The sequence below is a fragment of the Tetrao urogallus genome (genome assembly GCF_951394365.1).
Source record: "Tetrao urogallus genome assembly, chromosome: 5".
Taxonomy (NCBI): Eukaryota; Metazoa; Chordata; class Aves; order Galliformes; family Phasianidae; genus Tetrao; species Tetrao urogallus.
In genome coordinates, this window is record NC_136818.1 from 31,120,710 (window position 1) to 31,145,593 (window position 24,884).

General features: G+C 41.1%; 1 protein-coding gene across 4 annotated transcripts in view; it reads right to left on the bottom strand.

Moving 5' to 3' along the window:
- The window catches only part of PCDH15 (protocadherin related 15), a gene marked incomplete at both ends in the record, with an annotated part of 312,883 nt that overhangs the window by 76,089 nt on the left and 211,910 nt on the right, over positions 1-24,884 (bottom strand). For all 4 annotated transcript variants that reach the window (XM_079536322.1, XM_079536319.1, XM_079536321.1 and 1 more), the window contains 3 exons: positions 6,178-6,290; positions 8,366-8,506; positions 19,417-19,533. In XM_079536322.1, coding sequence (XP_079392448.1) covers positions 6,178-6,290; positions 8,366-8,506; positions 19,417-19,533 — 371 coding nt within the window. The remainder of the gene's footprint in view (positions 1-6,177; positions 6,291-8,365; positions 8,507-19,416; positions 19,534-24,884) is intronic.

Consider the following 24,884-nt stretch of genomic DNA (forward strand, 5'->3'; position numbering starts at 1 on the left):
TGTGCCAATGACAAACAAGAAAAGCTTGGAAACCTCACTGCTGCTCACCACCCCAAAATGCTCCCTTCCCCCTCAGGTCTCCAGTGTCCTTGGGTTGAACTGCTCTTCTCTGTCCTGGTTTGAGGAAAGGACATTCTCTGCTGCTGTCCTGATTTCCAAAAAGAACTTGTCAGGAGATTTCTTTGAGAGATGTACAGATGAACTTTTTTCCTCCCCCAGGAATAGTTGTTTTTTCTTCATATTCATGTTTCGTTCATTCATTTGAAAAGGAGCCAAACTCTTAGAATAGTCACAACAAGAACAGCACAGATGCTTCTAACCAAGCCCCAGACATTCATAACAGAGATGCTGCTCTGTGCCACACAGCGTATCTTTTGTTGAACAAGAGAAGGTCCACGTGTCACAAAACAAGAGAAGGTCACGTGTCAGGTTCCTTTGCACAGAACACATTTTCATGGTAGTGTATTGTGCCCAGCACAGAAGCACAATGCCACACTACATTTGCCTCCTGTAATACCCTCAAAGCCCCAGCTTCCCAGATTTCTTTGTACACTGGAATCAAACTTCATATTAACATACAAGAGGACGCATAACTTGAAACAGGATGTGGACTGATAACACAGCACTAACAGAAAACGTAAGTTTCCAGCAGTCTCCTTTTTCTGCTAAGAAGTGGTTGAGCACCTGTTTAATGTGTCCACAGGCACTAATTAGGAACCAATGACGCTGCTATTGGTTAACATTTCATTTTTTGCTACAGCAGCATGTCACTATTAGCAATGACCTTCTAGTTGCATACAGGATGTGATATTTATTAATTAACAAAACAAAAAAGATTCCCAAGTCCCTTCGAACTTTTATTTTTTTTAAAATGATAATATTCTCATAAGAGAACGGGCTTGTGAAAAAAAAAATCTTTATATTCAGCTGAGGCTCACTTCACACCTGTTCTTCACTGCTACATGGTGCTACTAATTACGATCTGTTAATTAAGAAATCAAAGTGCTGCCATAACCTGTTTGGAAGTAATGGAAACTTCTGGAACAATTACCTGATCTAGGGTTCAATCAAGATGTGATTTGGGATGGAACCATAAGGACAAGAAAAATAATAGCATGGAAAAGGAACGCTCAAATCAGCTCGTCTGAACTTCCCCAGGAAGTGATTTATTACCACAGACATGGCTATTTCTCCGGCATAAGCAGAACAATATCCAAGTCAGCATTAAAAATGGTAAGAAACTGTGTAGATGACCGCAGCCAGCAAGCCAGCACTGTGCAGCCATGCGGGAAGCCTGGTGTGCTGATGTACCCTCCATTGCCTCGCTGTGCCCCACAGCCCCAGGCCCGTGCTCAGGCTGCCGGGCTGAGGCCCTGCCCACACAGTGCTGCCAAGTGCCCTGCACACAGTGTATGGTGCCTCACTGCTGTCAGTGCTCCAGAGAAGCAGCAAAATCTGACTGTCAGAACCCTGAAGGGAGATGCAGCGAGAAGAGCATCAGCAGCACAGCATCCTGCCCTGGCAGCACAAGGTCAAGCAGGCTGTGAGATGGATAGCCACATACAAATAAACATCTGCATGTTTTAGTCCTTCGATGCTGCTTCTTTTCTGCCTCTCCACCTCTGTGTTTTTACTGAATGAGCAAACAACATTTGCCTGCTTTACTTCACATGCACAGCTGCTCTCAGCTCTCTCAAAGTCACAGCTAACATCCAAGGCAAGGGCAGAGAAGGATACGAGTGAGGAGCTCCTGATAGAGTGAAACCCTGCAGCTTCAGGCCCAGGCCAGCAGCACAGAAAAGATGAGGGTAGCTGTTAATGTGCTGCGGAGGCAGCCAGGCTGGCACCTAAGGATGCAGCAGAAGGTCATGATTTAGTGGCCACAGCAGTGATGAGTTGATTGGTTGGACTAGATGATCTGAGTGGTCTCTTCCAGCTTTAATGATTCTGTGATTTGCAGTATGTTGGCACCTTCAGAGGACAGCCACGTAAGCTTGAAGCATCTAGCCCTTATTGATGGCCTGCAAGCCTCAGGGTTGTCATCCTTATAACTGTTAAATGTGCTGCTGATCTACTAATGGGAAGTTAGAAGCTGGTGCAGAGGAGGACGTCCTAAAGCACAGCGCACCATGGCTGCTGGATGCTTCTGTGTGACCTGCTGCTTCCCACCAGAAGAGTTGTCTGGTTGCAGTAGATGGCTTTTCGATGTGACTCAGTGGACATCTATCTCAATTATTAGGAACTATATTTTAACACACTTATAGAGAAACTGCTCCATGTTGCACATGTTGGTTCTAAGACATCTTGGCTTCTCTGTGGTGTTCCATATACATCGTGCAGCAGCACTTTAAGTCTTCAGTTATAATTTACAATCCAAACAGAAAAGGTGGTGTGTGGAGGGGAAAAGGCTAATTAATTTCCTATAAATCGTGCAGTGTTGCAGTGGGAAAGCCAGTGCGCAAAAGGCATGCCTATAACTTGACTGCCTCCTGCTGAAATCACTTTAAGGCATGGAAATGTATCAGTCAGACCTTTCTGTAGCATGAACAGGACTCCAGGCAGAGGCCCTCATGTGCTGGGGTGCTTCTGACAGCACAGAGCTGCCAGATCAACAGCTCAAGGCACAGTCACACTTTCATCTCCCAGTCTGCCTCATGTGGCTAGGCCTTTTTGATCACGCCATCTGGTCCCCCCTTCTCCTGTGTTTTGTACTTATTTCTGATTTGTAACACATTCTGCAAACTCTGCAGGCACCTTTAGTCTGTAAAAGTGTTCAACTGTGACCTCTTACTAAATCCACAGAAGTGAAGTTTGTAGAAAAGCTAGAAGAAACTGATGGAATCATCTAGATTAAAGTAATTATGCAAGCAAAGATCAATACTCATCCACTCCAAAGCCACCAGTTCTCAATTCTCAGAAAATTCTAGTATCCACATCCAGAAGTTTTGTGACAACATCATTGCTCTGAGCTGACGTTTACCCTAAAGATATATAATGTCAACTAAAACCCAAGGTTTTATGAAACCTGCCACCTTCATCTTGCATCACTGTCAGAAACCAAACAGGAACTGCACTTTGCAGAGTGAGAATCCCTAAAAACCAAAGAAATTGAAAACAGCCCTGCTCCACCATGTCACAGAATCTTAGAACTGAATCAGAAAGTTTGGGGATTATTTTCATTTTATTTCTGACATTGAAGAAAATGAATAACTGCTTTTGCTGCCCTCAAAAGACTTCTAAGAGTTTAATGCAGCAGTGTGCATCTCAAAAAAATTACCAAGAATGGAGCAGGGCTATTTCTTTGGAAAGTGACACTGGGCTATTCACCTAATCCTATGAATTTGTGAGGAGGAGAAGATAAGAGGGGTTACTGAGTTGTCATCTGTAAGTATTTAGGGGAGACAGAATGCTTTTTACTTTAAGCTTCCTTTACTGTAGGTAAATAAAGGTCCTATCTTCTGGGATGAAATTGAAGCTTGAGGTGGCCTCAGGAAATGCACACTTGATTCAGAAGGCAACGTCAGCTCTAATAGCAGACCTGCAGCTTAGGTTCTCTTCCCATAATCCTGCAAAGACCCTCTGGTGCTTTAAATGGAAGTGCAAAAACTCTTTGTGCTGTAGAAGAGGACCCCTCTGTGCTGCTCCAGCCGCTGTGCTGGCTCCTGAGGCACGGTGAATTAGCTTTTGGAGTTTACCCAAGACGTAGAATGTCTTGGAAAGATCTCAGCATCAAGTTCTCTTATTAAACACTGCTGGAATAACTTTTTCAAGTCTAAAATGAAAGGTTTTTTTCCTTTTCTCCCTCTTTTCATCAACATACTCTTTACTGTCTGAGACTGAGTAACAGGACATCATAACATACCCCGAGACTTCGCATTTTCTACTTCTTCCTCCTCTCCACAGTTACTAACCAACATTTCAATTAGATGCCCTCATTAGCACACTCCTGGCTGTAGGATCAAGGTATTTTCTCCTACTTGCCTTCTTTTATAAATGTGATTTAACTTTGCAAGTGACACACTACAAGAAGAATTGTCAGGAGAGTCTTTCCTTATCTTTATGGTATGGCTTCAAAATTCTGATACTCTAATCATGAGGAAAAACAATGCATATCATGATTTTTTCTCTAAATTCTTTAAAATAGCAGACAATGACTTGTCATTTGGTTCTGGAGAAGCAAATAATGATGCATTCTGTTTCTGCTTCCTGATTGCCAACAGTATTTGGTTTTGAAATTAGATTCATAAAATCCATTAATATTCTGGTACTGATTATAGCGTTACATTTGATGCAAGAGCACACACTGCGGCAAGGTTATAACGTCTTAAGACAGGGAGGCTGTGCACACTGATCTTGTTATTTCTTATTATTACAAAAATGTCTGAAACTCTTCCTGAACACTTTCACGGAAACCAGCCTTAACAAACTAACCAGCCTGAGCATCAGTTTGTTTTTTCACTTCATTTCAAGAAAATGGGAGTTGATTTTTTTTTTTTTTAATTGTCAGAGTTTCATATTACGACTGAGTAGCAATAATAATCACCTGCACTTCTTACATCAAAGAGCTCAAGTGTAAATTCCCTCTCAGAATCACAGAATCTCGAAGGTTGGAAAAGACCTCCAAAATCATCCAGTCCAACCATCCGCCTATCACCAATACTTCCCACTGACCCATGTCCCTCAGTACAACAATTACACATTTCTTTAACACCAGTGATGGTGACTCCACCACCTTCCTGGGCAGCCCATTCCAGTGCCTGACCACTCTTTCACAGAAGTATTTCCTAATGTCCAGCCTGAATCTCCCCTGGTGCAATGTGAGGCCATTCCCTCTTGTCCTATTGCTAGTTATGTGGAAAAAGAGGCTGACTCCACCTCACCAAAACCTCCCTACAGGAGCTAGAGAGAGTGATTAGGTTTCCCCTGAGCCTCCTCTTCCCCAGACTGACCCACCCAAGCTCCCTCAGCAGCTCCTCATAAGACTTGTGCTCCAGAGCCTTCACAGCTTCATTATCCTTCTCTGAACATACTCCAGGGCCTCCATTTCCTTCTTGTAGTGAGGCGCCCAGCACTGAACACAGAACTTGAGCTGCAGCCTCAGCAGGGCTGAGTACAGAGGGACAATCACTTCCCTGCTCCTGCTGGCTGCGCTATGTCTGACACGAGCCAGGATGCCATTGGCGTTCTTGGTTACCCGGGCACACTGCCAGCCCATGTTGAGCCAAGCATTGATCAGCACCCCAGGTCCCTTTTCCATGCACAGTCTTCCCACCACTCTGCCCCAAGCCCATAGCACTACCTGTGGTTGTTTTGGCCAAAGTGCAGGACCTGGCATTTGGTCTTGTTGAACCTCATCTCACTGGCCTCAACTCAGCTATCCAGCCTGTCCAGATCCCTCTGTAGGGCTTTCCTACCCCCAGGCAGATCAACACTTCCTCCCAACTTGGTGTAATTTGCAAACTAACTGAGGGCACGCTCAATGCCCACATCCAGGTCATCAATAAAGATACTGAATGGGACCTCTCATTCAACACAAATGGCTCACAGGATCACACATACTGAAACTGCATGGAGACAATAACCTGAAGCCCTGATGATCCTAGCTGTATCTCGGTTGTAGGGAACTTTTTGTTTATCCACCTGACTAAGATTTTCAACCGCTAAGAGGAGAATTTTAACAAAAGCGTTTCACTACTGTCAACCACAGCCCACAACTTTTCAGTTGGAGACAACCTATTAAGATGGTAATACTGCAGCACTATCTGCTAAGATTAGGGAACGGCTGTCCACCAAAAAAACTTGCAGCTAAGAGAAAGAACAATTCTGAAGTCTTTTGCTACCCTGACTTTGACAAATCGGAGTCCTGCATGTAATTGCACACATTTCTTCTTCTGGTGGACTCAAGCGTTAGCTCTTTCTTCAGAGCAGCATCAAATTCTATTTCCCAAAGAAGAGGTAACATCAGTAAATGCATTATCAGCTCTAAGCACATGAGGTTTCTGGTACACTGGTTCAAACCTTATTTTTGTGGCTTATTTCCTCCTGTGAGTCAAACGGAACAAGGAAAGGAAGCTGAAGTGAATGCAGGGGAGGTGCTTCCATGCTGCAACCAATCTATCAGGAACTTTTTTAAGTTTAAACCATGACAGCTGTAATGTGAATGAATAAATGCATTACCTGTATTCCTCCTGTGTGAACCGTGGGATTACTGAAGGTTGAAGTACAGCAATTTCTACAGTAGTGGTGTTGAACTTCACAGGATCTCCATCATCATATGCAATGACCACTAGCTATAACAGTGCAGAAAATCACCGTCTTAGTATAGGCAACAGCATTTTTTATCTTGACTTGCAACAGCACTTTTTGTATTTTCAGGGTATAACAAGTCAGAGATTTTCTTCACTACAAAACAAACACTTCATGAGAGTTAAACACAGAGGAAAAAGGTGACAGCCATCCACAGGTTGAACCATGTGCTAGAAAATATATGGAAATGCGGAGAAACAGAATTTCAATTCCACAGCCTTCTACAAATACACCTCCAAATCTCTGAAAGCTTCCATTAATTATACAATTCATGTTTTTCATGGATTCCCTTCATGTCTTATCAGAGACAGTCCTGACTCAAAACACTAGAACCCATTATAACTTTCCTACTTATAGCTCAGTTCAGCATTCAAGCTCTGGAATACTTACTACTGAAAAAACATCCGTAGCCCCCCATAAAATAAAAACCAGAACTGTTGGGTAAGAATTCTGTTCTGCTAACAAGCATTAATATTTAGAACTAAAGTTTGATATCAAAACAACAACCAAAAAAAACATTATCTCCCCCCAGATGACAATGAAAAAACTCTTAGGAGACATTCTCAGAATGCTAGAACAGACAACACAAGATCTTAAGCAAGGCAAGCCCTTTGTAAATTTTTGGCATAAGTAATTGTTACTAAATATTTACTGGTGCTGCTCTGCCAGGACAAATTCACCTGCTTTCAGCTTTCAAACAAAGGTGAGCACCAGGATGAGAGACCAGCCCACTGGAGATGGATCAACAGATAGTTTTCTACTTTTCTCTCTCCCTAAATTTGTCCTCATTTCAGGAGATCACTGGATGGAGCAGATCAGTCCTTTGCTCTAGCAAATTAGCAGATCAGCACTGAAGTGGCACAGGCTGCACAGAGGGGTCGTGGGTGCCCCATATCTGGAGACAGCCAGGGTCAGGCTGGACAGGGCTTTGAACAACCTGATGGTGCTGTAGGGTGTCCATTTTCATTGTAGGGAGTTGGACCATGGCCTTTAAAGGTCCCTTCCAACTCTGAGGATTCTATGATTCTATGAAGTCTGTTGTTCTCAGAATAGGTCAGCGAAAAGACAGCCTAGAGCAATAGGACATGCTCTTTCAGTCAACATATCAATGAACTGCAAAGTACTGTAGTTGCTGTTAGTATGAGCATGTTAAAAGCTGCTAGGACAATTTCACTGAAGATTCAGTGCAGCCACAAAAACCAATGCTCTAGATGCAATCACCAACTCAGGAAAACCCCACAGCTTGGATTTCTTTGAGTTTATTAAGAAGTAGAAAATGGTAGACAATTTTATTACCTTATAACAGAAAAGTATACAAATAAATTTCCCTTTCATTCTCAATTCAAAAAGAAATAAGTGAGTAGCAAGAAGAAACTAAACATACCTGAATTAAGAAACATAAGGTTGGCAGTTCCCATGTAGGAAAATCACATATAAACCCTGACGTATTATAAACGACATTGTTTTGCTTCCTGAAACACTTCAATTTTTATTTTCAGCTAACTCCTTCATTTATGGATTTAAGAAAGGAGCTCTGTCCCAGAGATTTGGATTGAAATAATAAATAACTCTGGACTAACTACACTTGAGACTCCTCAGGAACAGTAACAGGACAACAACAGTCCACATCTCCTTAAAGCCAGTGTTTTTACATTATAGTACTTGAGAACAGAAGTCCCAAACCACCCAATCTTGCATTAAGTTCCTTTACAAGATATACTGCCATTCTTACAAATCTTCCACAAAACTGTTGTGCTGACAGCCCTGTTGAAAATGAAACATCAGCAATGTAACTTTCAAAAACTGAGGTTTCCTTCGGTTGCTTCATTACTTCTTTTTCTAACCAAACACCAACAAACGCATCTATCCAAGACCTTTCTGAAATAAAAAAGGCCAGGAAATGTGTACCAGAAGGAAATTGAGAAACTGAAGAAACAAATAAGAACTTCATTTATTTCTATGGAATATAAAGCTAGAGAGAGAAAGACAAAAGTGAGAGAAATACTACTAAGTGCAAGGAACGTTTCCATTGACAGTACACAGCTACATGAGAACATACCTTGAACACTGTACTTGGCTCTTCATTTAGGTTTACCCGAGTTACTACACGTCCTGAGCTTTCCTCCACATCAAAAATGCTGGCACTGTAAGGAAACTGGACAACATCTACTTTGTACCGGACTAGGCTTGCTGGTGTGCCCTGGAACGCAGAAACAAAACAACATAAATATCCTTTTATTTTTGCATTCTTCTTTAAGTTACTTGTGTGGGAACTGCTGAGTCACGGCCTGAACCTCTGATTAATCACCTGAGGTGAGCCATGAGCCAGCCAGAGGAGCACAGGTGAAGGCAATTCCTAGACCTATTTAAGAGCTGGCTATCAGAGGGGAAGGATCTCTTCTGGAGATCCCCTCTCTTGGTGTCTTCTGGTGAGCTCAGCCGAAGGGTAAGCTCTTCCGCTTATTCTCTTTGTGATCATTGTCTACCTTGCTTGATTCTTTTGATTATATTGTGATTACAACATCTTGATATCTGTTGATTAAACAACTATATTGCGATTATAGCATCTTGATTATACAGTTACTCAAAATTTAAAATGCAACACTGGTCAACAGATCACCGCAATTGTGATGTCACAGAGCCCATTATGATGTAACTGAGCCCTTCTGTAATGTCACAGAGCCCCATTGTGACACCACAGAGCCCCACTGTGACGTCACAATACCCATAATGACATCACAACACCCCATTGTGACGTTACAAAGGCCAATTGTGCTGTCACCACGCCCCATTGCGATGTCACAATTTGCAGCTTGCCTGCCTAAGAATCAGGTTTGTTCACGAGGACTTCCCCCCCAAATATCTTATGTGATATTGTGACATAAGAGAGGCCCAGGTTTCTCAAGATTTCATATAGAAGTGAGCTGAAGAACTCGTAAGGTCAATGAATATACGTAAATACAGACAGAGTCTGTATTCAGTCTGTTTCCTTATTATTATTGCTTTTAAAATTACAGATGACGGCCAAGGCTTAATGTTGTTTAGCATATCTTTCAACAGCACTTCAACATCCAAATTATAAAAATCTCCTTTCCAGTTCAGGAAATGTCTAAATAATAAGTTTGAATCAAAAATTCAACTGCTTTCTCACTGTGTCCTGAAAGCTGACAATGGGAAGATGTGAGCACTGCATTTCTGAAAAGTCAGACTACAGTTCTAACACAGGATAGTCTGTCCGTGTAGTACCTACACACTTTTTTAGAGGAGACAAGATGAGGAGAGCACCATGTTCCTTGGGCAAAGCCACCATGTGTCCTGGAAGGACTGTTCCATGTACAGCAACATCCAGAGGTTTCACTTTTCTCCAAAACTGGATGTTGAAGAACTAAAGTTTCAAAATCTTCATCTCCAGCAACTAAATCACTCAGATGACGTTCCAACAAATTCCAACGTGTGCATCATCTGTGGCTGATCAGGAGAGCACTAGACTGGTTCTGGAACCATCACCTGAACACTCTGCTGGTCCACATGGACAATTTAAGATGGTGGTGAGTAAATGCCCCTGTGATCTGACAGGATACCTGTGGCCTTGTCCTGTAAAAGAGGGGTTTTCCCTCTTGCCATTAGACACCATGGCTGGTTCTAAGCACAACCTTGGAAAACAATCTGTGCTAACGCTGATAATAAAAAAAAAGCAGGTTTGCAGATGGATTTCAGTAGCCTTGTAACAAACGGTTCAGTCCCATTTTAATGGCAAGAACAAGCAGAGACAGCCTATGCATCTGTGCATGTCTCACAAACTGTCTGCACACACACAAAAACACCAAAATTAAGAAGAGAATCAGAAGAGGGGCAGCCAGAAGGGTGGATCTTTCAGACCAGTACCTCAGTGTTCTTTAATAGGAGGTTATTCACTTAACCGTTTCACCACAGAGTGCCTAAAATAAATAATACCTGTTCTTCAGAATGAAGTTTCTTAATGTATTCTTTGCATTGCAGTGCACTTGTTCCAGCAGTCACCTTTCCAGGGACCTTCAGAGCATGTGGAATGACCATGCCTGTCAGCACAGCTCGCAGGCAGCTGGCTCCCAGCACTCCATGCTTTGCTGCAACAGCTGCTTTTGTGAATGCATCTGGTGAAGTTTCTCCAGTGTCAGATGGATACTGGTCCACACAAGAATTAGGCAAGGGAGGTCTCTGGGAGGTATCACCAACCTCTTTTGGGGTGGGATGTATCCTTCCACTGGTTTCAAAGAATGTCTGGGAGAGGATGAACTTTAGCAGGTTACCGCCATTATCAGCAAGTGACCATTCACTAATACTGTTATTGCTCACTAGTAATTCGCCTGCTTTCAAAGGCCAAAAGGTGGCTAAGTGGCAGCTTCCTAAATCACTGGGAACCACTAATGGGGCCCCTGGGCAGCCTAGTCTAGTATTAGATATGGAGGTTGGCAACCCTGCATGCGGCAGGGGGGTTGGAGCTTGATGATCCCTGGAATCCCTTCCAACGCAAGCCATTCTGTGGTGATTTTGTGTGCTATACAGAAGGAAAGAAAATGCCAAACAAGGTGCAGAAAGCATCTTTTGTGCCTATTATATATATACTTACTTCTTTCTTTCCTTTTGCACACTGATTTCTGTAGAACTGTTTGGCAGTGCAGCTAAATTGTTGCTACCTGGATATTCAGTAGATTAAGAGAAGCACTTACAAAGGCAAGTCCTGCTGCTGGTATCACTGCAGCTTCTAAACAGACGTCAGACATCATGCTGTACTCCAACAGACAAAATATCCCAAACCAAAAGCTTCATTAAGAGAAAATTGGTATTTTCTATCTGCATTCAACACTGTGCTACAAAAGAGCTTTGCTGTTCCTGACAACGTATTTAAATACACATGCCTAGCTCATGCTAGGAAAGTTCTGTAAACTGGAGCAGAAGTATTTCACAAAGTGTTTCAAGTTCAGTAAATGAGACCAACATTTTCTTGATACAACAGAAGCACAATGAAATGCTGATTCAAAATACACACTCTGAACTGAAATACATGTGAATAAATTTGGGATAGGTGTTTGTGTCCAGTTCTAGAGCTCCCAGCACAAGAAAAATGTGGAGAAAGTACAGAGGAGGACCGAGGGCTGGAGCACCTCCCCTACAATGACAGGCTGTGAGAGCTGGGGCTCTTCAGCTCCAAGAACTTGTAGTGACCTTCCAATATCTGAAGGGGACCTACAGGAAAGCAGGGAGGGACTTTTTATAAGGACAGGTAGCAAGAGGATAAGCTTCTGTGGAGCTTCTGTAGAGCCTAGCCACTCCTCTGGATGATTTAACTGCAGCAGTGACAAGGGCCATGGACCCTGTGCCCTCCATGGACATCCAGCCTGGCCCAGGAAGGACTCAGCAACAAGCTCAGCACTGCAGTGCCACTGGCAAAACAGTACCTTCAGTAACCCAGAACTGGGTCTTACAGAAATGCTTTGATGTTCAGTGAAGTAATAAGCGACAGACTATGCTAGTAGGTAGAAGTATTTTACAGGACCATGCACATTAGACACATGAAAATCCCTGAAAACACGAGAAATTTCAGAGATCACTGTGTAACAGAGGTAATTATACAATATTCTCCCTGTAATTTCTCTTCAATATCATTATAAGAGGAAATCACCTGCTGCAATCCACGCTGCTTGGCTACACAGTACTGGTGCTCACATTTGCTTGCAGGACTAGAAGCTATCATCATCATTAAACATGCACACGCTGGGCAATTTGTTTTTAAATAAAGAAAAATCTCATCAAGTTAGTGTTCCTGATATGACTGTCAAGTACACCTCTCCCCTGTCATTTCTGAAAATAACAAAATGGGAATTTATTTTTTATTTACTGCATTTTGGCATCAACATAATTAGAAAAATCTCCAGAGAAATTTTCCAGGGAAATCTGTTCAGAAGCAAGTTTCAGTTATCTCAAGTATTAATCTTCTTTTGCTTCTGTTATGAAGTAATTCAGATGCATTCCTACGTCTACAGCAAAATTAAAACAAAAGGTTATGTTCCCAAACAAATAATACCAATAAAGCACGAAGACAGGATTTTAGTTGGCAGGAACCATCTTCATTCTTTTGAAGCGAAATTTTCCAAGGAGTTCAAGAATAATACGAAACTCAGCTCTGAAGATCATCCAGCTTCAATTCTTCTTTTTATTACTGCATAATTTCTTAAGGTTCCATTTGCTCTGGGGAAACTACACTCAGCTGGGACACAGCCGATGGCCATGGCACGAAAACATCCCCAACATTTGTATTAGCTCATGAGGTTGCACACGGAGGCCCTGAAAAAAGAGGTCGCCCAGAGTACATGTGAGCACTATTCAGATAACTCCCACAGGGCACGGAGAGGCTGAACAAAAATTAGAATGTGGAGAAGTCATGAAAAATTGTGAGCAGCGTAACACCAGTAACATCTTCTGTATGTTTTCATGCGTGTTTCTGGAAGCAATTCTAAAGGAAGCAAGGAATCATTACTCTCAATATCCAAAGCTGGGTAACCAAGGCACAAAACCAGGTACTTGAGGAGAAAAGTGACCCATGTTGGTGGGTCTCAAACCAGCTAAAAATTGTGAACTGTGCACTTGTGTCTGTTTACTCTCTCATTTACCAGTTATTACTAGAATTTTACATACATTCTCAATTTTCAGCTAATTTACTCTGTAGTACATAACCCAATGAAAAAGTCTGCAAGTCTGGATGAAATCTGGAAATTCTGAATTAATGACAAGCTGATCACAAAAAGAATATAAGTTTTTAAACTTGTGATTTTGAGATAAAATTACTTCAAGAGCTCACTGAATTTTCAGCGTCTTTCCCTCATACTGAACTCCAGCAGACTCTGTGAAATTCAACAGTAATAATTTTTAAAAGATCAAGCCCCAGACTGTTCAAGAATGCTTTTACTTCTAGTTAATTATCTGTGAAACCTCTTATTAAATATCTGTTAGCACTGTACTTTCAGCGAATGCCTGTAAAACAATAAGGACAATTACTCTCAATCTGACAAAGGGGATCAATTGAATGCGAACTTTACAAGGTGCTACGAGACTGGATAAACCATTAAGTGGGATGATCCAGAGCTCCGGAAGCTGGCTGGTCATTAAAATTAAGCTTCTGCATCTGCTTCTATTGACAATTCAAATCAACAAAATCAGAACATACAGGGGAAATGCATGAGACTGAGGTATTCTAGCTTTCACAGTGGTAGCCCATATGAAAGAGGCACCTTGTGATGTATCAGTCCTGGGAATATTCACCTTCTGATTATTACACCAAGCATTTCTCCACGAGCTCAAGCTGCTCGTTTCCTAATATTTGGAAGGTTAAGCACTTTGAGAAAATGATTAGAATCATCTGGTGCCTTTTATCGCTACTCCACTTCAATAAAGCATAAATTAATCATAACAAAGAAAAATTTTTTTTCTCCCCAGGAGTATTACCAGGTGTCCTTGAGTAACTCAGGTATTTGTAAGGCCAACCATACAGCCTACTGAACATAACACAGGTAGTGCCTTTGCCAAGCCAAAAAGTAACTTTCACCATTCAAAGCCCTCCAAGTGCAATTATCTCACTTATAAACAGGTACAGAACTGGAAATAAGTCAAGCTTAAAGACCTTTCCCATCACCAAAGCCTTCCCAGTCAACCAAGTTTAAGCACTGAAGTTTAAATGCAAACTAGTGCTCTGCTGTGCATCTGATTTTACTATTCCACATCTACTTGTACAAGGAATAGATGTCTGCTAGCCAGGGATCCTAAGGAATATGCTGATAAAACTCAGGAGCGTTAGTGAGAAAGCCTAACACTGAGCTTCATGAAGCTTCATCCAAGCTTCATGGTCTGCACTTATCTCTCACTATAAGGACTGAAAAATATCTCTGGAAGACACTGAAGCTCTCGTGTTATCTAAAGCAAAACAGCACATACAGACATTAGCACCAAAACCCTAAATTTGATTCCATACAGTTGCAGCTAAGGTGTTAGGAACTGCCTCAGAAAGACCAGTGCTTGGGCATCCACACCTATTAACATCCCTCAGTCCACACTAACATGCCATAAAGCAAATATCTTATTTCCACCTGAAAAAGTATTCACTTCATTCTGTCTCTCTTGACAGATTTTTCTTTATTACCTTGCAGCCTTAGACTCCTCTTTTATCCTGGGCTATATTTGTAACTGTTGGCTTATTCTCATTGGTATTCTCAAGATGTTTTTATTTTACTCCCTGTTCTTACAGATAAGTATTCTTCTACAGACACTGGTACAACTACCTTAGTTGCTAGAAGCATTTCTTTGGCATCTCCAATAGAGATATAACATTTCAATGTTTTCCAACAAAACAAATCCGTGCAAAGAAATGTACCTCACAGGATACCTGCTGGCACTGTTCCTCACTTTCGCCTTCATCCTTTGCTCAGATCAGTGTTTTCAAAAAGGGAGTAGGTTTGGAAATTAAATTCAAACAGAGCTAACAGAGTTCATTCAGGAAACAAAGAAAGCAGTTCAACAGTGGAAAACAGATTTGTATTCTAATAAGGTTTACCCATTATTTAGAATTGAAGATGTACTCAATCATACCCTCAACAGCCATGTATGTTACAGGTGGGCCTGCTCCTTTATGGTAATTCCCTTGGCCATTTTTTACTCCTCTACGCTAAGCATTTTGTTACCCTTTACCTCTAAGTGTGCCTAGAATAAGATGCAAGCTGTGGGAAAAAGTGTGAGCAACTAGAAGATGTACTGAGTACTTAAAAAAAATAAATTAATAACTGGAAAAGGACAGGAAAGGAGAAAATGATTGAAAGTGAAACTGACACTTGCTTCAAATCCTGTTTTGGCCAATGGAAAGAACTTGTTTCTGTGTTTTAATTGACACAGGAGTAACCACCAGAGAGATCTCCCACCTCCAGACCAAGATTTCTTAGATTCCTTTGAAATCCGCAGGTTAAAATGAAAACATAATGAAGAACCTACTTGGGAGCATCTGAAAATAGCACAGAGTAATCATTAGTAATAATCAGAAGTCCATGTTTTTTAGGACCAAATGAATCCTATTACCAACACTTCCATTACGTTGATGGCTTACCATTCTTAAGTGAATAAAATTCCATAAATTGATCCCTACCCAGTCATTCTTTCACTCACATGTATAAGTACAGGATGTGCTGAGGCAAAAAACTTACTGAGTGGTAACTCAATGAGAAAAGCTTAAGAAAAGAAAAAAAATAAAAAAAAATAAAAAGGATCACCTTCAATCTATAAATCCAAGCAATAAATGAAATGGTACTTCATTTAACAGTAAAAACTGATCCTTACCTCTTGTGCCTTTCTGCAAATGCATTTAGTTGCTCAGCACGCTCCTACATCTCCATGCTGTAAGTTTCTAAACCACCACTTAGGAAATGCACTGCTACAGTAAACCAGAGCACTCCATACCACGAGTCTCTTCCAGCCTCCCATCTTTCACCTGCTTTACAACCTGCAGCTCTGCCACATCTTTAGTGAACACCTGCACTTGTATTTGTGGCTTACCTTTAGAGGTCAAAGGCACAAACAGAACATTATCTATTCTCAGGAATATCACTGAATGAATACTTCCCACAACGAATACAGAACACTATGCTGCAGATGATGCTTCATCCAGATCAACTTCAGTGGCCTGAAACATTTTTCTACCACTTCCATGCCTGTCACTGCTGCAGTCCCCTTTGCTATGGAGAGATTTGGAGAGCTTGACATCTTTCAATATTGCGTTCGTCCAAGCCTGCTCTTCTGCTGTTTGAAAATACACATCTGCCTTTCCTGTAGAGGAATTTCATGCAGGTGTTGAGCATTTCAGTTTGAATTCTCATGCCATCCACACTGATTAACTTCACACTGTGAAGTTGGGATTTGCTGAAGACAGTGAGTCTCTGTAGAGCTCCTCTGTCCCTGGAGGTGTTCAAGAAACATGTAGGAGTTGTACTGAGGGACATGGATTACTGGGCAATATTGGTGGTAGGTGGATGTTTGGACTGGGTGATCTTAGAGGCCTTTTTCAACTTTAATTATTCTGTAGTTCTATGATTCTATAATGTTGACAGGGGAATTGTCCACATTACTTGTAAAATGACAACATGAAAACTCAAGTTTGTGACTTTCAAATTGATTTGTCTCTTAACTGAATACTAAAACCAAAATTACTTACTTAATAAGCATCTATTTATTTTCCTGAACTGATAGGATAGATGTATTAGTACTGTGCACAGAAATTTCTAGCAGGTAGGAAAAAAAAAAACAAGTACTCTCTCCAATACTGAGTACAACAAGTAGGAATATTCTTTCAATTACGGCAAGTTTAGAGAAAGCTACTCTTGCTGAACAGAGAAAAGCATTGTGGTTTCGTTGGTTTCTTTTATTTTTCAGAAAAAAACCCAATTTCTGGTGAATTCATACCAAATACTTTGTGACATCACTTACTGTGAAAACAAGCTCCAGTAAATACACTTTTGCAGTAACACAAATCATTTAAACAGGTTTAGCTGAGCCAGAAAAAGAAACAAAACCATCCATGGTTTCACGTTTCTTCCTTCTTTTAAATTAAAAAAAAAAAAAGCCTTTGACCATTAGTTTGAAATAAAATATCAGCTTTCTAAAACAATTTTAGAAGCTTTTTTCCTCCATAGCTGGCTTTTACGGATAGCACATTCATTTAAAGCCTAGGGGCAGTTTTATTTTGAAGCTGTGATACAAATCAAAGAAATGCAAGAGCTGATTTTTGAAGACCATTACTGTAACATCGTTATTGACTGCTATAAAGGTAATAAGGGAGATCCAGCATTCAGTGATTTTGATTTCCACCTCCTGTGTGCATCCATTTCTTGACGGAAATAGAAGCAACCCCCACATTTTTCAAATACAAAATATTCAAGCCCAGATAAAAAAGATATATATAAATACATGAGGAAATCACAGGAAAGGAATTTGGGAGATGTAAGTGCTTTAGCCTGGTTTTCTATTCTCCTGCTTTCGTACTAACTGGAGATGGCCATTATTATCCACTGCAGGCAGACTTACGATCAATTCCTACATTTTTCTGTCCACGTGATAGTGATAGAGATGTTAGAAATGGAGAGTCCAGAAGGAAAAGGGGCAAAACATACTTCTAAAAATTCTAGGCTGGCAGCTTAATGAGCTATTAGGAGTTTTGCTTTGGTTTCTAAATGAGAAATAACTTTGCATGAGAAAGTGCAGATTCCATGGAACTAGGAAAAATTACATACACCCATCAGTTAAACATTCATCACATTGAGTGAAACAGTATCTTACTCTTTAAAGCTCAGACTTCAAGAACTGAGACCATATCAGAATAGGTAAACAATTCATCCAGACCAAAATATCTTCTACATATCTGTTGATCTTCATGTCTACATATCTACATATCTAATATCTTCAACAGAGAATGTTAAATAAAACCAGCATACAAATCACAATAATATGTGAGTAGTCATGAATACTTTATTATGTAATCCCAATAACTCATTTGTGAACAAATCTGCCCTATTTCACTGATCCTTACCATCCTTATCTGCATAGTTTTTTTCAAAAATCAGTGAGATAACCTGAAGGAGCAAACATGTACTGGTGCTGGGATGCTGCCAGGATTGTAGAATTGTTACTGATAGATTTAGTACTTCAGTTTTTTACTGTTGCAATGAAAAAATTGCACAGTTTTGATCGTCATGCAAAGCAAGTTTTCTCTACTCTCCACTGGCAGATCACTCTGAAGTGACTCCACTCATGAGACGAGCAGAGTGTTTTCTGTTGAATTATTTGCTGCTAACTACTGAGGATGAAAGCACTTAACAGAAATGGAATCCCTGGTTCCCAAGTCATTCCTGGGGAGAGCAACAGAGAATTTTCTCCAGCTAAGCACCATCTGCTGAACTCCCTGAAATAACGAATGCAGTTCAGAGTCATTTATTTGAGGAAAAAGCTTACTAATTAGACAGCAGTACCACAGCAGCAGAGTGCTTTTTCATTCAGGAATGATCCGCAATATGTTGATAATACTGTCTTTTATATATTTTGGACTAACAACAGTTCAGAACTTCAGCAGATACCAACTACCTTAATGCCTCAAAGCTCAGTAACACGCAGCTGATGCACACCACCTGCAGGGAATTCACTTACAGTTGTATGTTAGGACTTTTTACAAGGGGATACCAGGACTGTCCTTACAGAAACACTGGTTTCGCATTCTGTCCTTGAGTGGTAAATAAATTACTATGAAGCATATTTTGCTAAGCAACAGTTGATCTGTGTCAAAGCACTGTCATCAGCTTTTAATGTGCGTGGCATATTCACTCTGAACACTTCTCCCTGAGGATTATACTCCTCAATATGTGAAACACTAACAATTAAAAATTAAACCTGGCTGCCAGAACATCTTTGGCTTTTATCGTCCTCAGTGTATCATCTGGCCACCAGTGTTCATCAACCTCTGATTACAAAAATTGATATTGCCCTTCAGAATAGCTAACAAGTCAAACATATGTGCTCAGTTCTGTCAATCAACTGCTTCACTGGGGAGCAGCGATAAAAGCCAGTGGCAAGAATAAGCCTCATCCCCAAAACATCACCACACTGTTCAAACAGAGTCCAACAGGGCCAGCTGGTGGGTTGTGCAGTTCCATGTGACCCTGAGCAAAAAATGCAAATCAAGAAAGCAACAGTCTCACAGAGTTGTGTTTTGTTTCCTTGCTAAGCTGCACAACTGTAGAAAAGCCAGCCATGCATGCCATGCTTCCCTATTCCTGTACTTCACCTGTCACTGGGAAGTCAAGAGGTTTCCAAAAATGTTGCTGTCAGAAAGGAGCTGTATCACTGACTTGTCACCTTTGGGAATCATCATTTCACAAATGCAGCCTCCGTCCAGAATGACGAAGGCCAGGCTGACAAAAATGTACGAGTTACTGCTTTGTGGAACTCGTAATTAGCACCTTTGCTGTTGAGAGGGATAGGTCACTTACACGGGTTACAGATTTTTCCCTCTTGGGTGCAGAGTATTACCAGAACGTTTTTGCTTACCGGAGGATCTTGATCCTCAGCTGAAACAGTAGTGATAACAGTGCCCTTGACAGCATCAGGAGCAACCATTCCTCTGTAGAGCGTCTTGCTAAATACTGGCGAGTAATCATTCATATCCTGCAAAACACAATTAAGAGTTTACTTCTGAAGTTTAAACAAAGCTATAGACACGTTCACAATTGATCCTTCAAACACTACCTGACTGCTCCTTCCTCATTTGGAAACCTATTCGCCATTCACAGCCTCTTTGTAGCTCTCAATTCCATTACTACCATGCAGAAGTAGCACAGAAGGAGCCAAATTTCAAAGCAACATATTCATATGAGACAGATCAACAGAAGGGAATTCTGCAGGAAAATACAGTCTTACAAGTAAACCAAGCAGAGATTTCCGTGACAGCTGCTTCTCAAGCAGAGGGCCACAACATGGTTTTGCTAAGTTTCTCAAATGAATGAGCTTGCTGTTGCTTGATGGCACGTAACTACAGAGGTGCTGCAAATGCTCACACTGTCTAGTGTGCTATGTTATCATTTAAAACATTCATCCACACCTCATCAGGGGAAATGTCAGTAATAAACGTCTGTGAAGATGAGGAAATCACTGCTACAAATCCATGTAATATGAGGCTGGATAATTAATGCATTATGTTCTGCTGCAGGGTCTGCAATTCAAGGCTTCAAGGCATTGGAAATGCTTTTTTGCTGATTTTTAGATTTTCAAAGAGACAATTGGACCATCCAATTAAAATAAAAAGTGACAAGTAGGCAATTCAAACTAGGAGAGCCTTCTAATGAAAAGATTTCGGAAAAGCATCCAAATTCAAACAAATTAGCATTTCTTTGTGGAATTACAGGCATTGCATCTTCACTTTCAGTGTCTTGATCTGTTTGCAAGAAGATAATTTGCTTAATCTGAGAATCTAAAACCAAGGACTATTTTACACGACCAATTTTGCTCCTCTCAACTCTTCAAAGTGACGCCATCTCTTCAGAATTAGCTGTCCTTTGTTTGCTTCTTCTCTCAGAAACACCAGCGCAGAGCAATGCAGTGTTGTGGCTAGAAGCCAACACCACCCAGCAATCCCAGTCTGTAAGGTGCCATTCACAGCCCATTCGACCACAGAGAAAAGATGCAGAATGAGTTTGTTTGAAGTGGGCACAAAGATATCTCTGAAAACCTTGGCAAATGAAATCTCTGTATTAAAAGCAATCTCCAGTATGATACGAGGAAATCTCCTACAATGCTACATGCATGGGTATTATGACTGTGTAAATCTGTTTACTTGGGAATGTCATGTTTTGCAGACTCTGGAAGTTTTTCAGTGGGATACACAGACTTTTATAAACAGCACGTGCACAGAGAAGACACCTTCTGTCCTTCCCTAAGAATACCCCATCTGGGCTAACAACCCAGTACAATGCTTACAATGATTTGATTTTTCCTGGAATAACCCATCCCTTTATTTGTCTTTAGAACAAAATAAAACAACAAAATCACAACCTCCTCTTTCTCCTGGCTGCCAACCTCCAGCCATACCTGGTCTCTGTTCCTCGGTGCAGCAGCACTGGATCACGCTCAGCTGTATGCTCATTGCAGGGGAATCACCGTGATATTTTTGTTATCTTTTGTGTACCTTAGCTCCTGACAGTCTGCAACTTAATGTGCTGGAAAGGCTAATCCTGTTGAAAGATGATACACTACATGCTCTGCTATAGAAAATGACCAAGCCATTCTACTTACTACATCTGTTTTTCAAGATACATGGATCACCAGAAAATATCCAGGAATACAAAGCGAAACATAAAGTAGAAAGGCAGAAAGCTTTCTGTCCTAACTTACCTTTCCTCTGAGTGGAGCTTTATGCATGACTGTGCCTCATAAGCCCAATCCAAGACAACCAAATAGACACCAAACATTTCAGTCATCCCTAAACACAACAGCTCCATGTGTTTTTCCTTGCGGCTCATCTCCTGCTCAATCTTAAAGCAGCCACCTGTTCTACGTGGCAGAATTTCAGCTTACGGCCTCACTTTTATCAGAATGAAAGTTCCCCCATAAGAATGACATGCTCCCATCACACAGCTGCACTATGCACTGCAGTGAGAGCACGACTGTGATTGCAGGCAGGTAATCGGGTCTCTCACGTACCAATCATAAATCTCCATGACAAGGAATGGCCAGAAGCAAGCAGAAGGTATGAGTGGAGCAGGCAGACAATGTGGATACAGGCTTTACTGACTGTAATGGCTTCTTTATTCTAGTAGAAGTCCTTGTTCAGTGTGGGGGGTTAAAAAAAAAAAAAAGAAAAAAAAAAAAGACTTCTGGGCTATTTCCCATGCAGCAAGAAGTGGTTTTGTTACAGGTACGTTGGGGCATTTCCTCTGTACGTTATCATCTCCTTCAGCAATCAATGTTTCTCCTTGTATGCTATGGGCACTTACAGGTACCAAAAAGGTCACAAGGAACAAAAAGCACCGAGGATGGATTACCATACAAATCTCATTTTATTAGGAGTATGGGAGGATACCAAACTCCATACTTTAAGATGAGCTAAAGAGATCACAAGCACAATCCTCCCAAGCCTTGTGGCCTCTGCAGTTAGACTTCCCCTTGCATCACAGTGGACTTCACAGCGAATGCTGCACAGCATGGAGGACTCTGACTGATACAGAGATAGAACTTTCAAGTTCTCATGACAGAAGAACTCTGGATAAAAATATAACATTTTAGAGCAAGTACTGGGTCTTTGACATGACTTGAGACCAAGGACATGGACAGACATGCTCTTGCACAGCTTGCACTGAAGATGACCTTATAGATGAAGGCTTCTGCCTAAACTCCACAAGAACTTGACTTTGCATTGGAATGTACGTGGCTTATTGGTGCAATCAATAAATACAGGTTAGGGATGGAGTGGTAATTTACCACAAAGTGATAACAACAAGCAGTGTGTTATTGTGGTGCACGTGCTCCAGTGGTCAAACTGTGCAAACATCTTACAACTATTCACATTCCTTGGCTTCATTCATATAAATCCAGGCTATCAAGCACACACAAAAACGTAAATGGAAAATACAGGTAATGTGCTCTATATATCTTGCTTTGAAATACTTGGGCTGTGTATTTTGACAGTAAGGTAGCAGCCACGTATTTATATATAAGTACAAAATTGCCCTTGTGTCACTGCTCATCCAGCCAAAGATTTATTATACTTTTGTGTGCCTTTTGTTTACACAAGGACTCAAAGTCAAAGCATAAAGAAAACAAAGCTTTCTCCCTATTACAGTTTCCCTTTACCTAACACTTCTGGCTCTGTATCACATTGCTCATGCTGGGCAGCATGTAAGAGCAATACAGCAGAAGTTTTTGCATCCTTCCCTTTCAGAAAGAGTAAGAATCTAAAGCACAAAGAAAGCACAATATAGGAAGCATACAGACTCCAATACTGTCATTTTTGAGGATTCACATGTGTGAATCCCAAAACTAAATGAAAACGTAAAGAGATTTCTTGATGCCAACTCATTTGTTGTCTCAGACATCACTCTCAACTGCAGCCAACTTCCTTACACTCTGAACAAGACACATCACATTCAAAAAAATCAAAAAGATTTGTGCGAACAAATACTGACTGATCTACAGATATTATGAGAATGATGAACAAAAATGCTGGTGAGCTAAGACACCAGGAATGTCAATGGGGAGAAAAAAACATGGGGGAAGAAAGGCATGGAGAAGCAAATCAATAAGTAATTTAGAAACCATGAAGGCAGTCACCGGCAGTAATGCACTAAAACACTAGGTGCTCCTCGACAGGTGGTACTGCCAATGTGGGAGGGCAATACACAACCAGTGCAGAAGAAAAAGATCTGCAATACAGCATTCCGAGCACAAAATTAACTTGTAAACTTAAACAGACTTCAGAGATAACAACATACATTAGATTTATGGGGACACTGGAAGATGTTTGTGCTTCACCAAGTTAAGAATGTTTATTCAACATCTGGGTGTAACGTTCTGCTCTTCCTCCAGTTGAGGGAGGGAAGATTTAGGTTGGATGTTCTTTACTATGAGAGTGGTGAGGTGCTGGAACAGCTGCCCAGAGAGGCTGTGGATGCCCCGTCCATCCCTGGAGGTGTTCAAGGCCAGGCTGGATGGGGCCCTGGGCAGCCTGGGCTGGTATTAAATGTGGAGGTTGGTGGCCCTGCATGTGGCGAGGGGTTGGAGATTCATGATCCTTGGGGTCCCTTCCAACCTGAGGCGTTCTATGATTCTATGATTCTGTGGATTCAAATATCTGCTTTCTTTGCATCATCACTGCCCCTCAGCACTACCCGCAGTATACACAGAGCAAAAGCTAGCCTAGCTCAGCCCATTCTGCACCTCCTCCACCATGGAGCCACAGCTGTTCCTGACAGGCACAAACAGGGAGGGTGCTAATGCTCCTGTGTGACTGTGCATTGGGTTCTACAGATCCATCTGCTAAAGGATATCCAGTTCCATGTATAAAAATAAAACCCTACACTTCAAAAACACACTCTGAGCAGCAAAGCCTGCAATAGTCAAATGTGCCAAGAGCTGCTATGGCAGCACCAAGACATTTGGGCAATTCTTGACATAATTAAAGTACACCAGGATGTAATGTAAGCGATGGGATCAGGACACAGATCCTGCTCACTCTAGTGAACTACAGCTGCAGCTCGTCATTGCCTCTATTTCCATTAATGGCAGGCAACATTACAGTGAGAGATTTGACTTATTTGAGCATCATTAATGAAGACTTTCTGAAAAATGATAATAATAAAAAAGAGAAAATGGATTTTGGTAGAAACCTTGTTTTTCATCAGCTTGACACAAACAGAAGTACCGCAAGGTGACACTCCAATATTATTTTATATATTTACACAAATATACATGCACCTACATAAATATATGGATACACACCTGTATCTATCTATCTCAGTCATAATCATCTGTGCTTTAAAAGCCCTTTCATCATGCACAGGAAATCCTGCTGCTGCACTTGACTTCTGCAGCCTGCAGCCCGCAGTGCACTAGGGGGCAGCCCTACCAAGTAGGAGCGAAGCTTCTCCTCCAGCCCTTATAATAAAAATCAACGCTTTACCCTCTTCCAATTTTCTTCCTGTGGAAACAGGCTAACGCCTTTTTTATCTAGTAGTTATTTTGTACAGTTTACAAAATCATATTGGTGGTTTTTTTTAGCTCCTTTTTTTTTTTTTTTTTTTTTTTGGCGTGTGACCTAATTATAATCAGGTATTGATTATTTATTATTTATTAAAACAGTTGCAATTCCATAGCGGCAAAATCCAGTCATTAAGCTGCTGAACAGTTCCAGAGGGATAAACTCCCAAAGAAAGGACAGCAAGCTCAGAGGTACTGCTGATGTATCTAGACCACTATGAGTCAGGATTTTTACCATCATCAACTGAGTATGAATGCAGGAGTGCCTA